The sequence below is a fragment of the Uloborus diversus genome, chromosome 2 (assembly GCF_026930045.1).
Source record: "Uloborus diversus isolate 005 chromosome 2, Udiv.v.3.1, whole genome shotgun sequence".
Classification (NCBI taxonomy): domain Eukaryota; kingdom Metazoa; phylum Arthropoda; class Arachnida; order Araneae; family Uloboridae; genus Uloborus; species Uloborus diversus.
Window position 1 is genome coordinate 93,394,606 of NC_072732.1, and position 14,796 is coordinate 93,409,401.

The 14,796-nt window shown below is 33.0% G+C and overlaps 1 protein-coding gene across 1 annotated transcript in view; it reads right to left on the bottom strand.

The window, feature by feature from the left end:
* Nucleotides 1-14,796, bottom strand: part of LOC129216429 (nuclear pore membrane glycoprotein 210-like) — a 191,021-nt gene that overhangs the window by 169,472 nt on the left and 6,753 nt on the right. The window contains exons 3-6 of the mRNA XM_054850644.1: nt 10,698-10,785; nt 9,075-9,225; nt 3,602-3,731; nt 2,472-2,600 (exon numbers count right to left, since the gene is read on the bottom strand). Coding sequence (XP_054706619.1) covers nt 2,472-2,600; nt 3,602-3,731; nt 9,075-9,225; nt 10,698-10,785 — 498 coding nt within the window. The remainder of the gene's footprint in view (nt 1-2,471; nt 2,601-3,601; nt 3,732-9,074; nt 9,226-10,697; nt 10,786-14,796) is intronic.

The following is a 14,796-nucleotide window of genomic DNA, read 5'->3' on the forward strand; positions in this document are numbered from 1 at the left end:
TAGAGCAATATACTATCAACATTAGAATCCCGAAAACTCTATTCTCACTAACTTGACACATGTTTTGGCCTTGAAAATCGGAAAAGAAAATAAAAACACTTTTACGGTATTTTCGTGAAAAATTAATTTAATTTATAGTAAAATAATTTTGTTTTTAGACTATTACAGAACAGTGAATATATATATATATATATATATATAAAGATTGAAATTATATCTAAATAAATCTTAAAGTATCATTAAAAAAAATCATAAAATATTGCTGTCGCACTTTGATTAAAAAGTGAAATAGCTAATTTAAACCTTCTTTGAATAAGGTTCAGAGTTCATTAAATAAAAATAATATCCCAAAGTTAATTTGTTTAATATTAGTTGATAAAGTTTATATAGTATGTAAATAGCCCGTTTTTATAGGGTCTTATACCATAAAAATATTTAAATATTTGAAAATAACTAATGCAGTACTATAGTAATACGGTTATAAAATAGTTCTAATATTTCGAAATTATAAATCTAACATTCTGTATGTAGTTAATTCTCCATTTTTACAGAGATTTCTTAAATTGCTCTAAACACCAATATTAGGGCTGTCTTTAAAAAGGTGCAAATGTTGACCGCCTGACTAGATTACTGAACTTGAAGTCGACGACTGGTCGAATCGTATATTCATCCAAATATCTCGGTGGTTATCGCTTCTGCTCCGTTGTTGATTGGACAGACTTGATCCGCAGGTTATCACACTGGGACAAATTCTAAGTGCTCGCAGCACCATAACACTATCATTATCCACACCACTCGTTTTCAGTTTACCTGCTTCTTACCATAATAATTATTTGTTTCAACTCATTACGGAATGTATTTTACAAGGTAACTATCTTCAAAGAAAGAAAATAAAAAATACTAAAACAAATTCGAGTTTTGGAAAGCATTAAATAGATAATAATTTTCTTAAATTATTGGGGGGCTCTGCCCCCTCAAAAACTTTTTTGAGGGGGCTCGGGCACCCTCAGGCCCCATGGTTTCGGCGCCACTGCAACAGTATGAGTTTCAATGATTTCATTCTCAGAATAACAATAGGGGGGAAAATACCTTGGCTCTAACAATAGCCCAGCTCAATGCAGTCCAAAGCACTTCTCACCCTCTTGAGAGCTAATAAGCTTGAACTCGGAGACAATGATAAAGGAATACTTAGGGGGCTGCATTGACCACAGTTATTGTCAGTTAAAATTTTCAGTGCTATGTAGAAAAGGTAGAACAGCTGTCGCCACTTGATAACTAAAAGACAGGTGGGAAATTACTCATAGGTAGGAATACATGGTGAGCTTTCTGCAATGACACAAAGTATCAGAAGAAAAAAAAAATCAATCAGGAATTTTTTGTGTGAAGAGGTTAGAAGTGTTGTTCGTCTTAACCGAAACTTTCTTTTAGTTCCACGTAATATCCATGACATTTTTAATGTAGTTCAATAGCATACCAAACTTAATTAACAAAATGTTCGTTTTAGCCGTAATTTTGTATTAACCGAGTTCAACTGTTTGTATAAATAAAGCACAGAATATAGTTTCTTTTAGTTATAAAAATCCAGTTTACATGAGATCTTGACCAAATTGGGTAAGCAAATACTTCTACACCAAAGAAGGGTCGTAGGAGGGTTTTCAAAGGGCAAAAAAGTACTGAACCATTCAAATTTTAATTTTAGAACCCAAAATGGAATTCAGGCTCTTTCAACCCGAAAAAAATCTTCAATTTTCATCTCATCCGAAAGACCATGCAAAATACATCTTTAGAAGATTTTCCTCCATTGAATTCGAAAACTCCAAGTATCTAAATTAACCATGAAAATAGTTATAAGCATTTTAAAGTAAGGGAAAATCTATTTTAAATTGGTAACTTATCTGCTTGAGCTTAGTTTTAATTAGCATGAGCAAAATCATTGAGAAGGGTATTTTTTCTAGAGTGGAAACATGTAAGTAGGCAATATCTGCATAAAATGTTACACATATATTAGGAAAAAACAATGTTAAGTCTATGTATGAAATAAAATGAGAAAATGAATAATGATTCGAGGTTTCAATTACTATTGAAAGATTTTTAAGTTTGCTGTGACTAAAAAATATCATAAATATCAAAATTCTGGATATTTTTGAAAATTTAGGAAAATTCAGCATAAAAAATAATTATAATGCTTCACTAATACACACGTAAAGCAGTTTCTTAAATAAGTCTGCCTCCTATTTAGGTTTCATTTCATTTTTAACATTTATTACTATGTCACAACACACAAAAGGTTTATTTACACTATCCGAAAAGACCATCATTTTAAATATTTTCAGAACTAGGTTATAATGTTCCGTACTTAAAGCAACTGACATGGTAGATTTTCTTAATTCTAGGCAGATAATTACATCCAAATTTTGGATTTTTAGCTTCTAATAGGCATATTTCCCTTTGAATTAAAATCTAAAGGATACATCTATCTTTTACAACAATATTTGTCGATCCATATTTAAAGGCAGTAACAACTGATGTTGCAGAATCTAAAGTAGCAACTGTTTCATCAATTACTTCAAGATAATACTGGTCTGAAGGTAAATTAATAGCTAAATAAGAAAAAATAATAACTGTTAATATGAAAATTAATTAGCACATATAAAGCATTTCATTACTTCATAATTCTAGATAATAAAATTATATGGATAATAATTATTTAAAGAAATATCAACCCTTGTTAATGCCATGATAAGTACAAGTTTCCTTATTTTATTGTTATCTCTCGTCTTTTGTTATTTTAGCATATAGGACTTTTAAATATTCAAAACTCGTACATTTTACAATATTACATATTTAATTTCAACTTTGTAAATGCATTGATTTACAATAGAACTGTCACATAAGCCAGTGAGAAGCAAAGTGACAAAATTAAAAATCTGGAGATAATTTGTATGTATGATAGGAAAACCTCTCCTCTGATTTCGGGGAAAAAATAGAACTAGTAGCCCTAGTAGGTGCTGCTGTACAGTATAATTTAGAAAATTTTTTTAATGAAAGCCTACCAAGGATCTGAACTTTTAACATGATTACTCGAAGCTTTAAATAGTCTACTTACATCCCTTTGCTTCTCACTCTCTCATATGATAGATGAATAACATAGTATTTAATGCAATTGTAAAAGTTTAAGAATTGCTACTCAATGCATTATAAATTGATATCAATATTCATTATTTTATTATCAGCTTACCATAAAAAATATCTAAATGCACTGATCTTATTATTTCCCCTTAAAGTCTTTCATAAATTGCTGTGTATACGTGGAAGATATTTTCCATAAAAATATTACTTTAATGAGAAGAATCAAATACCTTATTATTGTTAAGTTCTGCACTCCAATTTAGAACTTACAATTAACAGATAAAAACTGAGCAACACTCAAAATATGTGCATGTCTTCACTGCTTGTGATTTTCATATAAAATATGAATCTTCATTGTTTAAACAAAATTTCAATTTTCAATTTTTTTTACAAATATTACATATATTAAGGAGAAAATTAAGAAAACATTGGAAACCTACTGTATAGAATATTGTAAGAGATGAAAACTTACGGAATGCTTTTCCTTGCTTGATTAATTCCAGATTGTATTTAACTTTTGTACCAGGCAACAAATAAGTGTGAGCAGGTCTCAAATTCAAATTAGCAACAATTACTAAACTTACTTCATATGGCTGTACATTCTAGAATAGAAAATACACACATACAATAACAAAGTATGAGAAAAAAAAAGGTTGCAAAAATAACAAGCACATTCAAAGTATCACCAGACAGGTGATCCTGGGGCAGGTGACCTGTGCCACCGCCTAGGATGGCATTTTTTTGGAGCGGCAAAATTCATAATGTCAGAAAGAAAAAAATCTTGGTGCCATTAGATGCTGTATTGGATTTAGTAGGAATCAAGTTGAGCCTTGTAGCAGGGACAGCAAATTGAAGCGCAGATCCAGGAGAGTCATGACCCTCCTTGATAAGTCCAAAGCATGGATGCAAGTTTGGTGATGTGTTCAAGATGGAAAATATAAAATATCCCCCCCCCTCAAGCATGTGCTCTTAAAGAAAAAATTATACGAATAAATGTTGGGTCCTTTTAACTAAGGCAGTTTTAGAATCTGTTTGTTTTGAATTTTAAGCTTTTGACTTTTCTAACAACATGAACTTAGTTTAAATTGTAATATTACAGCGTTTTGATATCGTAATTCCAAAAACCTAAAAACCAGCAATTACGGGGAGTCTGGAGGTCTTTCCCCAAAAATTTTTATTAATTGAAGTCCAAAACACGCAATAGTAGGCCATTCTGGTGAAGTTCAGGGACTCTCTTACATCATTTTTTTTTTAAATTTGATAGTCCCAAAATCACAATATTGGGCAACCTTCAAAAATATTAGAGAAGGAGGGGGGGGGGGGCACTCTGGACTCTCTCCGAAATTAAAGCTTTAAAAACGAAATCATTCTCCATCTTTCATAACGTTTATAAGCTTTTTGAATGCATTATCGAAGAGATAAAGTTCAGGAACTCTCCTTCAGTAATATTTCAAAATTGTAAGTTCCAAAAACACAATTTTAGATGATGTTGGATAATTTTAGGGGCTCCCCCCCCCCCCCATTAGTTTTTTTGTTGATTGTAAACATTTTTATTGCAGCAATAAAATCGCTTGGGACACAAGATTTTCACTTTTGCAACATAAATCAGTTATGATCGGAAAGTCTACCCAAGGTAGTGCCAACATAGACGGATTTAGGCCGAAAATTTCGAGGGTGCAACAGTAACAGGAATCTGGGGGTGGGGGAGGGGGTATTCATGGGACAACAAAGCAGTGGTGAAATCAGAAAATAAATTTATGGCGGGGCGCACTTTTAAGTCTAAAAAACTTGATGTAAACCAAATTTAGCAATATTAGGGGATCAGCAATTCATAACATTTCAAACTGCAGAAAAAGTCTTGAACAAAAGTCGATGTTGTTTCAAGCAAATGGCGAATCTAGCTTCTGGTTTGGAAGGGGATTCATGCCCCAGAAAAAATTGCAATAGTAGGATTTCAAAGGCTGTTGTCCCAAAAGATTCCCACACTTAAATATTACAAAATAGTAGTTTTCAAAACCAAAATATTAACAATCTTTGATGATATTAGAGAAAGGGGGTCGAAGACCCTTGTTCGAATATTTTCCAAAATTAAAAGTCTTATACACATGAGTGTAAAACCATATTTGGTAACGTTAGGGATACTGCAATTTTTCAAAACTGAAGCTCCAAAAAACGAAATTTTAAACGATTTTCAATGTTTTTAGATGATTGAGGATCTTCTTTGGAAATTTTGCAAAAGTGAAGCCCAAGGAACGAAATTTGAGATACTCCGTAATAACTTTGGCTGGAGAGAGGACTTCGGAGAAGAAATTTTTTGAGGGTAATAGAAAAAATAAAACAAAATCGAAAAAATTTAAAAAGGGGGGAGAGGAGGGAATAGGGAAGAAAAGAGGATTGTGTGAGGGGGGGCACACAATTCGTCGCCAATAATCTGTAGCTGTTGAAAAATTTAAAGGTTAATTTTTCTTTTTGAAAGAAATAAACGCTTTTCAAATTTCATTTTTTTTCTTCTTAAAATAACTGCGTTTTCCCAAAATGAGATCTTTTCTTCTCTTTAATAATGAAGAATATTGTTAAAAATCATCAACTCAGCATTTTGTGGGGAGGGTCACCAGTATAGTTATCCTCTCCCTGAATGCACCACTGCAGCAAGAAGTCCGGGAGTCCTCCAAATTTTTTTGAAAATTTACCTTAAAAATGTTGATTTCATTTGACTGATAAAGTTTGTTGTAATACTCATGGTTTTTTTTGAACTTGATTAGCCATAGTTGTTTCAAAATAGAAGAATTTGTATTGATATACCAATAAATACCCAATTACAGAGCATACAATTATTCTATTCTATAACACAGCACAGAACAATAATTTTTTTGAGAAATTTCTTTATTTGCATGAAATTATGAGGGTTTTTTTTTTTTTAAATGGATAAAATTACTAACCCTTTAAACGCCAATGCTCTCAAATGGGAATATCAATTTTAAAAAATTGTTTAAAAAAAGTTTTGCTCTTGAGGATTAAAAAACGTTTTTATATACTATTAAAAGCAAACTTGATTTTTTGAAAGAAAAATTATTACCCTCTTAAAATATTTATGGCAAACAAAAATACACGAAAAATTCTGTTTTTGGCGATTTCTACGGAGATTAATTAAAAAATTGTAGAATTTTTTTTAAATGCCGAATGTTTAGGAATTTTAGAGTAATAATAAATAAGGATCATGCTGATTAACAAACATGACAGGAAAAAAATTGCACCAGAAATGTGCTGTCTGGTATCCAACTTCTATGTTCCTTATCAGGAACATTGGCGTGCTTCACTATACAAAATCAAACGTTTTTTACTGCATTATTAGTTCTGTTATGTGAAAAGTAAGAGGCTCATAATTGCTGTGAACCATTATTAACGAATGTAACAACAAGTTGATAACATCAACAGTGCCCTTTTTTTATTGCACCCTTTTTTTATTATTTTTAAGAGTTAACAGAGGGAAAATCCCGAACCACTCCTAGCTTCAAAAATGACTTTCAATTCAGTTTTTCTATATTTTATAATCGAGCCCTTGAGTAGCCCCCCCCCCCCCCCCCACCATCTCAGATTGTCCAAGATACAAACGTTTTAGGACCTCAGTCTTACCCTTTTGTAAGAGCAGCGTTTTTTTGCAAATTCATGCTGCCATTATTTTTCTCGTTTCTTTTTCTCTCTCTCTCCCCCCCTCCCCCCCCCATATTTCCATTCTAGCGAGTGTTAGATGGAAAGACATTAGAATTTAGTGACTCCTCAAGTCTTAGAACATTTTACCAGAAACATGTCAAAAATGCAGGAACAGTTGCCTATCGGTATTTCAAACCATCTTGAAATACCCCCCCCCCCCCCGATTCTTTTCAAAATTCCCATTTTCATTAAAATGTTTAAAGTCCCTGATAGTTCCTGTTTTGCCTGGTATGTGGACACCATTTGCTGTGGCGTAAACATTTCATTCTGTCAGCAATTGCTCTCGATTGGCGATTCAGATTCAACTCTAAGACAGTTTTTGCAAAAAATAAACCACAAGTGAAAAAAAAAACAAAAAACGAAAGGAATAGAAAGATTGAAAATAGGAAGAGAAAAGGCCAAATTTTCAAACAGAGACGATAAATTCGATAAATCAGGGAAAATAGTGAGCAACTCTGTCGTCTCCAATGCAGTGAGTTGGAAATAACAGAGCAACCTAAAAAACGTCAAACGGTGCGAGTAAAAGACACTCCTCCAAAAGCATGTTGCAAACAAAACAGTACTATGATGGAAAATTGAGAGAATGTCGATGTAAATTCGTGGTTATGGAACGGTCCGGTAAAAAAATAAAGCATATTTTTCAAACACTCAATTTTTCTTTTTTTATGTAAAAAACTAAAGGAAAGTCATTGGGGAATTCTCCAAATCCTTCCTCCCGCAAACATCGCCCAAGATCATTTAAAAATAGTCTAACAATGAATTTTTGAAGCGTTAATTTCAAAAAAATTCCAGGGGAGTGCCCCTCTCCCATTATTTGCACGAATATTACATATTTTACTATACAGGTGGACTAATTATTTTCTCCACATTTGTAAAAGCAAATTTTCTAATTTGAGCCATTATATTTTAGCGATAACTTCTTCCTAAAACTAGGAGCTGGATCCACTCTCTTTCACATTAGAGAAAACTAGAAGAGGAACGTCTCCTCTTCAAGGAGCAACTCTCTTAAGGGGCCGGCTGGCGTTTGAATGCCAGGGCCAGTGCATGCTGTCCCATCTGCCACTGACAATAGTTCAGCATGGAGAAATTTTCTGGTATGTGGAAACCCTTTGCTGTGGCATAAACATTTCATCTCCTCAGCAATCACTCACAATCGGTGATTCATATTCAACTCTAAGACATTTTAAGAGCACACATAATTTTCATTTATGCGTGAAAAGTTTGCAAAAAACACCAAACGCAAATGAAAAGAAAAAACCCTTAAGGATGATAGAAAATAGCAAGTAAAAAGGATAAATTTTCAATTATAGACGATTATTTCAAAAATTCAGGGAGACTAGCGAGCAACTCCCCAGTCTGCAATGCAGTGAGTTGGAAATAACAGAACTATACCTAAAGAAGTCAAACGGCACAAGTCCAAAAGCCACTCCTCCAAAAGCACTTTGCAAACAAAACAAGCCCATGGCGCAAAACCGAAAGAATGTCGATGTAAATTCGTGGTTATGGAACGGTCCAGCAATTAAAGCATATTTTTGGAACAATCAAGTTTTCTTTTTTAAGTAAAAAATGAACAAGAGTTATGGAATTTCTTTCCGTCCCGATGTCAGCCGCAGAAATTTTGTCCAAGACGGAAATCCGTCCCGAGACGGAATGTTTTGCATTTATGGCCCAAAGCTTCAAAAAGTATGGTTTTCAACTAAAAATTTTGGAACAACCAGGAAAGAAAGCTCCCGGATCACCCACTTCTTTCTCTAAAATCACTAAGAATAGCTTAAAATTGCATTTTTTGAGGCTAAATTTGGAAAAATTTAGTTTGAGCTCCAAACCTTACACCTTCCCTATAAGTCACCAAACATAGCCATATCCAAACGGTGCATATTTTGGCCTTCAATATCAAAAAATTTCTGAAGGAAAACAACCAACTCCCCCCCCCCCCAAATGCTTTAAGATATAGCTATCATTGATTTTCAAAACTTCAAAAATAATAACAAAAATAATATTGGAACACACACAGCCACCGAACTCTCCTTTCTCCTATCGTCATCAAACGCAAAATCAAAAAATAACAATGTATAATTGCAAAAAAAAATGCAAATTTTTGCATACATGTCCTTTTCAAGGCTAAATGAGCTTATCGATGAAAAGACTGGATGTCTTAAACATTTGATTTTTTACATTTGAAGCTAACAATAAATAAATAAATAAAAGCAAATAAGAAACAACAATGTCATTACCTTATACACAGGATCTAAGGGCTTGACAGTTACTTTTGCAGAACCTGTTTTGGATCCTTCAATTAAAATCATTGAGCCATGTAGATTTTGTCTCTCCCAATATTCTATGGATGGGGGTGTCTTATAAACTGAATCGGCAAACTTCAAAAAGCTGAAACAAGTATTCAATATTACTATAGTGGAAGCTAAAATAAAATATTTCAAATAACTAAGTAAGAAAACTGAAGAGGATTTACAAAGGCGCCAACCATTTAAATCAATTGGTTGACATCAGTGATTTTAATCACAATTGAAATATTTTTCTCTTTTCATCTGTATTGGTTTCGTGCCTAAGATTTATTCTTGCTTGACCATTTTTATTTATTTAATTCTTGGTTTTAACTCAGCCTGAAAATTCAAATTTTTATTCAGTGACCAGTAGACACTTAAATCAGTTGCTATTTAGTTGTTAGTAGTCATTGTATTCAGGAATTTTTCTGATTTAAATTATCTAAAACTTAATGATGTCCACATTCATAAAAGATTTTTTAAGGTGCTGGTTGTACAGCAGAACCTCATTTATTCAGATCAAATTTGTAGCTTTTTGAAAAAATTTATGTGTTACATCACCATCATCATTCAAGATGGTTAAAGATTATAAGCCTGTTCCTGCCTCTACCTATGGTCTTCCCCTATCTCTTCCGCCTTTAGCTTATATTCCAAGGCAGCCCTTGGTATGCCATCTGTACTCATTCCTCGAGGGCTATGCCAACAGTAGCTTGCTACTGGTAGGGTCACCCAAGCCGGACAGGTGCCAGACGATAAGAAACACCGGAACATTCAGGTTGGGGGTTGGGAGCGAAATTAGTTCCCTGACCACTAAAAAACCTCCTACTAATAAACCTAAAATGAAAAGAATCTAACACAGCCAGCTAAAACTTTATGTTTACATAGAAAATTTTTAAATACAATATCAAGACCATAAATATACATACGCCGAGCATTCACGTTTTATTTTGATTTAATTTACAGCTCCTGCATGGACAGTACAATATAAAACATGGTAATCTAACAAACACTACTATAGCTGAATTATAATGATAAAGTTTGTATTGGTTTGTATATTGTAACTGTTTTGATTTTTTTACAATTCTTAATCTTTAATTATGTTTTAAGAACAATTATGTATAATTTTGCAGCAATATATGATTTTTATTTCTAATGAACAGTCAGTCATTAATGTTTAAGGGTTTGCTTTGATTTATTAGCCATACTACCCAGATTATCCTGGGTAACCAAAAAAAATGAACTTTTTGGGAAGTAGTAGCATGGCAGATAAATTAATGAATAAACAAGGGTATCCCCTCTCCCAACAAACCTGATTTTTGCTTTTCAATTAGTCTATAATCAAAGTTTACTGGTACTATTTCCTATTCCTGAGTATCCTCTTTTTAATCAGAGCAGTATTAACAATATAGAGTCCATTTGAATCAAAATTTACTCGCCTTAGTTGGTTTGAGATTCTTAAATATAGAATTGCAAAAAAAAAAACTGGAATTTTTGATAACGCGCTGAATTGTATGATCCCGAATTTGGGGTTCAATATATATATACTGAACCAAAAAAAAAAAAAAAAAAACTTACCGTAATACACCATAAGCATCTGTGGCATGTGATTCACTCTCCAATGACCACTGAAAGGCAACTCCTTCCAAGCCAGAAAAAGTATCACCTATAATTTAAAAAAAAATTAAACAATAAAAAAGTATTATGCATTAGAGACATCATATGAAAACATATGAATTATATTTAACTTTTTAAACTGCCCCTTTATGTTACAGGTAGTAAAATTACGTTACTTTCTAAAATTGAGTCTGAAAGGTATCCCATTCGATATAATTGAAAAAGAAAGTTCTGAAAATTTTTTATACTACAGTAGAGAACCAATTATCCAGGATGTTCGGAACGAACAATTGCTATCCCGGATATCTGAATTTCCAAACATTCTGGATCCTTAAAAAATGCTGTTTGCCAATTGTTTATAAAATCCCAAATTACTGTAATTGTAATGCATCTTAAAAGATGAAGTGAAACATTAGAAATGCCTATAAATATCAAAATGTTTTAAAACATTAAATGAAAGAACCATTTAAAATCCTAAAAATGATACATATTCACAACACCATAAAAATAAAAAAAATCATTGCTTTATTCGATAATGTTTTAGACAGAAAATGAAGGGCAAGAAACATATTTATGAATGTGAATGGTGGTATTTGGCGTTCTCCCGCACTTTTCGCATAGGCACTTTTGCTCCTAACAGCTTTAAAAAACAGCAAATTCAATTAAAAAAAATTATATTAGAACGTTAGAATGCTTAAATATTTATTTCTTTAGTTTTAAATTGGAATAAAATAGGGAAAAAGTCAGATTTTTAAATGTCCTTTTTAAGTTTTATTCGGGAAAATGTTTTGGAAATTTTGCCTTGTGTATCAGATACTTTGAAGTTTGTTTTTGTACTAAATTTCCCAAGTTATAGGTGAGTAATACGGTATTCATAAAGCATTTGCTCATACTCTTTTAGGTACTTAGAAAAAATGCTCAGTTTTTCAAAAATTGGCAAAAATGCATATTTACAGCGGGAAGATTAATGAAGTTCCAGTTTTCTGGATCCCGGATAAAAGGTTCTGTACTGAATTATTTTGGGCATGTTCCCATTTAAGATCATTAATGTATTTGTTTTCCTTGCTGGCATAGATAATAGTTTTGGGATTGTTCCCCACCTCTCTCCTCGCCCCAAAAAAACCCTAAAAATCTCAGTGGAGCAGTCTGCTCCATTTCCACCCTTCTACTTATATGAATTTGTTCTGCGGCATAAAAACTCACAATTGAAGTAATTGTATCCTTCATCTGTACTACAGTCTACAACAAGTCGATGCAATTTGGACAAGCTGCTTCCAGAAGGTCCAATCAGACACCTCAGTCAGGCAACAATCAGTTTTTAATATCTTAAGATATGCTTTTACAAATCCACTTTCTGCAAGGTCTTCATATTCAGTCATATGTACCTTCTGATTTGCAAATGTCGTCTTTTTAACAAGTTTAAACTGTCACACCTCAAAATTTTCGCATAAGATCTGATGATTCAAAAAATATTTGGTAGTTTGTATTTTCTATAGGCTTCATAACTGAACAAAATTCTTCAATCATTTTCTCTAAGTGAGCCAAATATTTTTCTAGGTACTTTTCTTCCAAAAATTCGAGCACAATCAATTTTGCTAATGGCCATCGTACAATATGGGCTAGTTTAATGCAGGGGTTCTCGACCTGTGGAACACGACCCCCAAGGTGTTCGCAAAACTTTTCTTATGGGGTCACAACATTATCCCTACATTTAAAAATATATCATTGCATAGTTGAAAAATTAAAATACATGGGGAAAAAAACAGCATCATTTTAGAGTAGCATCAATACTTGAGCGCAATGGCGAATCCAGAAGAAGGGCTGAGGGGCTACAGCAACCCCTCCCACCTCTTAGAACATCCTCTAAGTTTATCTTAAGCTTTGGTTTAGGGACTTCAACCTCTACCAATTTCCGAGAAAGAGTCCCGAACTCACTCCCTCTAACATTATCCAGAATCGTCTAAAATTTAGTTTTTGGAACTTCAGTTTCGAATAATTTCTGTGGGAGATTCTCTAAACCCAAACCCTTATCCTGAAAGGTGTCCTACTGTTGCATTTTTAAGACTTAATTTTGGAATTATTCCGAGGAAGAGCCCCAAACCCCTTTTTGCCCTTGAACTTCATCAAAAACAGCCAAGAAATGGGCTTTTAGAATTTTAATTTCAAAAAAAATTCCAGGGGAGTGCCTGCTGTACCTCTTCTAATAGTCAAAGATCCTATAAAATTTTGTTCTTAGAGCTCAAATTTCAAAAAAATTTCTGGTTGAGGATCTCTGAACATTACCCCTTGTCATCTAAGATAGCTTACTATTTTGATTTTTAGACTTAAATTCTGAAAAAAAAAATTTGGGAGTACCCAAAATAATCTCTCCTAGCCACATTATTACAACTCATCTAAAATTTCGTTTGTAAAACTTCAATTCCGAAAATATTTCGGAGGGGGGGAAGGGAGGAGATGCTCAGAATTCAAACCTTTTTCCTAACGTTTACTAAGATGGCCCATAATAGTGTTTTTAGAATGTCAAACTCAGAAATTTTCTGGGGAAAAGTCACCCAAACTCTTTCTCTTCTCTAAATTTCAACAGAGATAGTCTACAACCGAGCGTATTTAGGCCATATCATTTTATTTTCGAAAAATTAGAGAGCATCCCCAATTCATCCCCCTCTTCCCTCCCCCATCATTAAAAATAGTCAAAAACTTCATTTTTAGGACTTTAAGAAATTTAAAAGGAGAGTCTCCGAGCTTGAACCGTTCATAAAAGTACCTGAACCTCCCCTCCTCCAAACATCACCAGAGATCGTGTAAACTGCAATTTTAGAACTACAATTTCAAATAATTTCCAGTGGAGGACTGATCGTGAATGTTGCACTTTGACCCTGTAGATTCATATTGTTAGTTTTCTTTCTCCGCATATATAACGCAATTCTCTTAATTTGACTGATCAAATGCTAATAATGACACCTCTTCCTCCTTCTGCCCCCCCCCCCTAAACAAAAATAAGGACTTTCTATCTTGCAGCCTCACAACGGCCTTGTTTAAAGAAAATGCCTTCATTCACTTCACTGAAAGTAGGAGAAATCCAAATCCTGCATTCACCACTGCTAGGATGCAAGACTTTTGAAAGTGCCGAAATGTACGTTAACATTATCGACTATCTTTTTTTTTAATGTCTGCACTTAATTTAAATTTAAAAAAAACTCATTAAGCTCAAATAAAATATTTCAAGCACCTTGAGTTACTATGTAAAATATGCACAATGTCTGCTCATATGCTCACACACACATTATGTATGTATATATATATATATATATATTCTAATGTAACTTAAATGAAGATCTTTTTATTTAAGTTACATTAGAAAAGTAAGGAATTGCACAGCAGAGTGAAATATAGCGCAATTGTATTATTGCAGTAAGGCTACCTAAGCTATGAAGGTCTTTTGGGATCTATCCTGAAAATTTCTGATGTAATTTCCAATCCAGGTTTTATTTGTATTATTTTTATTTCCTCTCAAAGGTTTTTTTTTTCAACTCCATGCCCTGTGGCAGAATTTTATTTTACTTTATGCGACAAATTTTCTGGACCTAATTTCTTTCTGAAAGAATGCTCTGTGAATTGAAAAATGAACTAATGGAAAAACTTAAGTACAGTTCATTTCAAAAGTGAAAAAATAATTTATTTAACGAGTTTCACACAACTTTTTGTTTGGGTAAATTCATTTATACGAAAACGAAAAGCATTAAAGCTCAATATCAGGGCTTCCAACAGATTTTCAATTTTCGCTAGGGGGGAAAAAAGGGGGTGGCCTTGAGCTAAATCTTATATGGTAAAAAATATTAACACCATGGTAACAGCAATAGGTAAGTGGTGAAAAAAACCAAATCTAACCAAAAGCAATGTAAATTATTATGCTAATTTATGTAATGCTAGTATAAATTATTATGTTATAGCAGTGGGTGATTGTTTAAACAGAGATGCCACTCTCATATTTAAGTTTTCAGTCAGTCTCTTAGCACTTACTTATCTGTAGTTCTCAATACCAGAAAAATACAGATGCAAC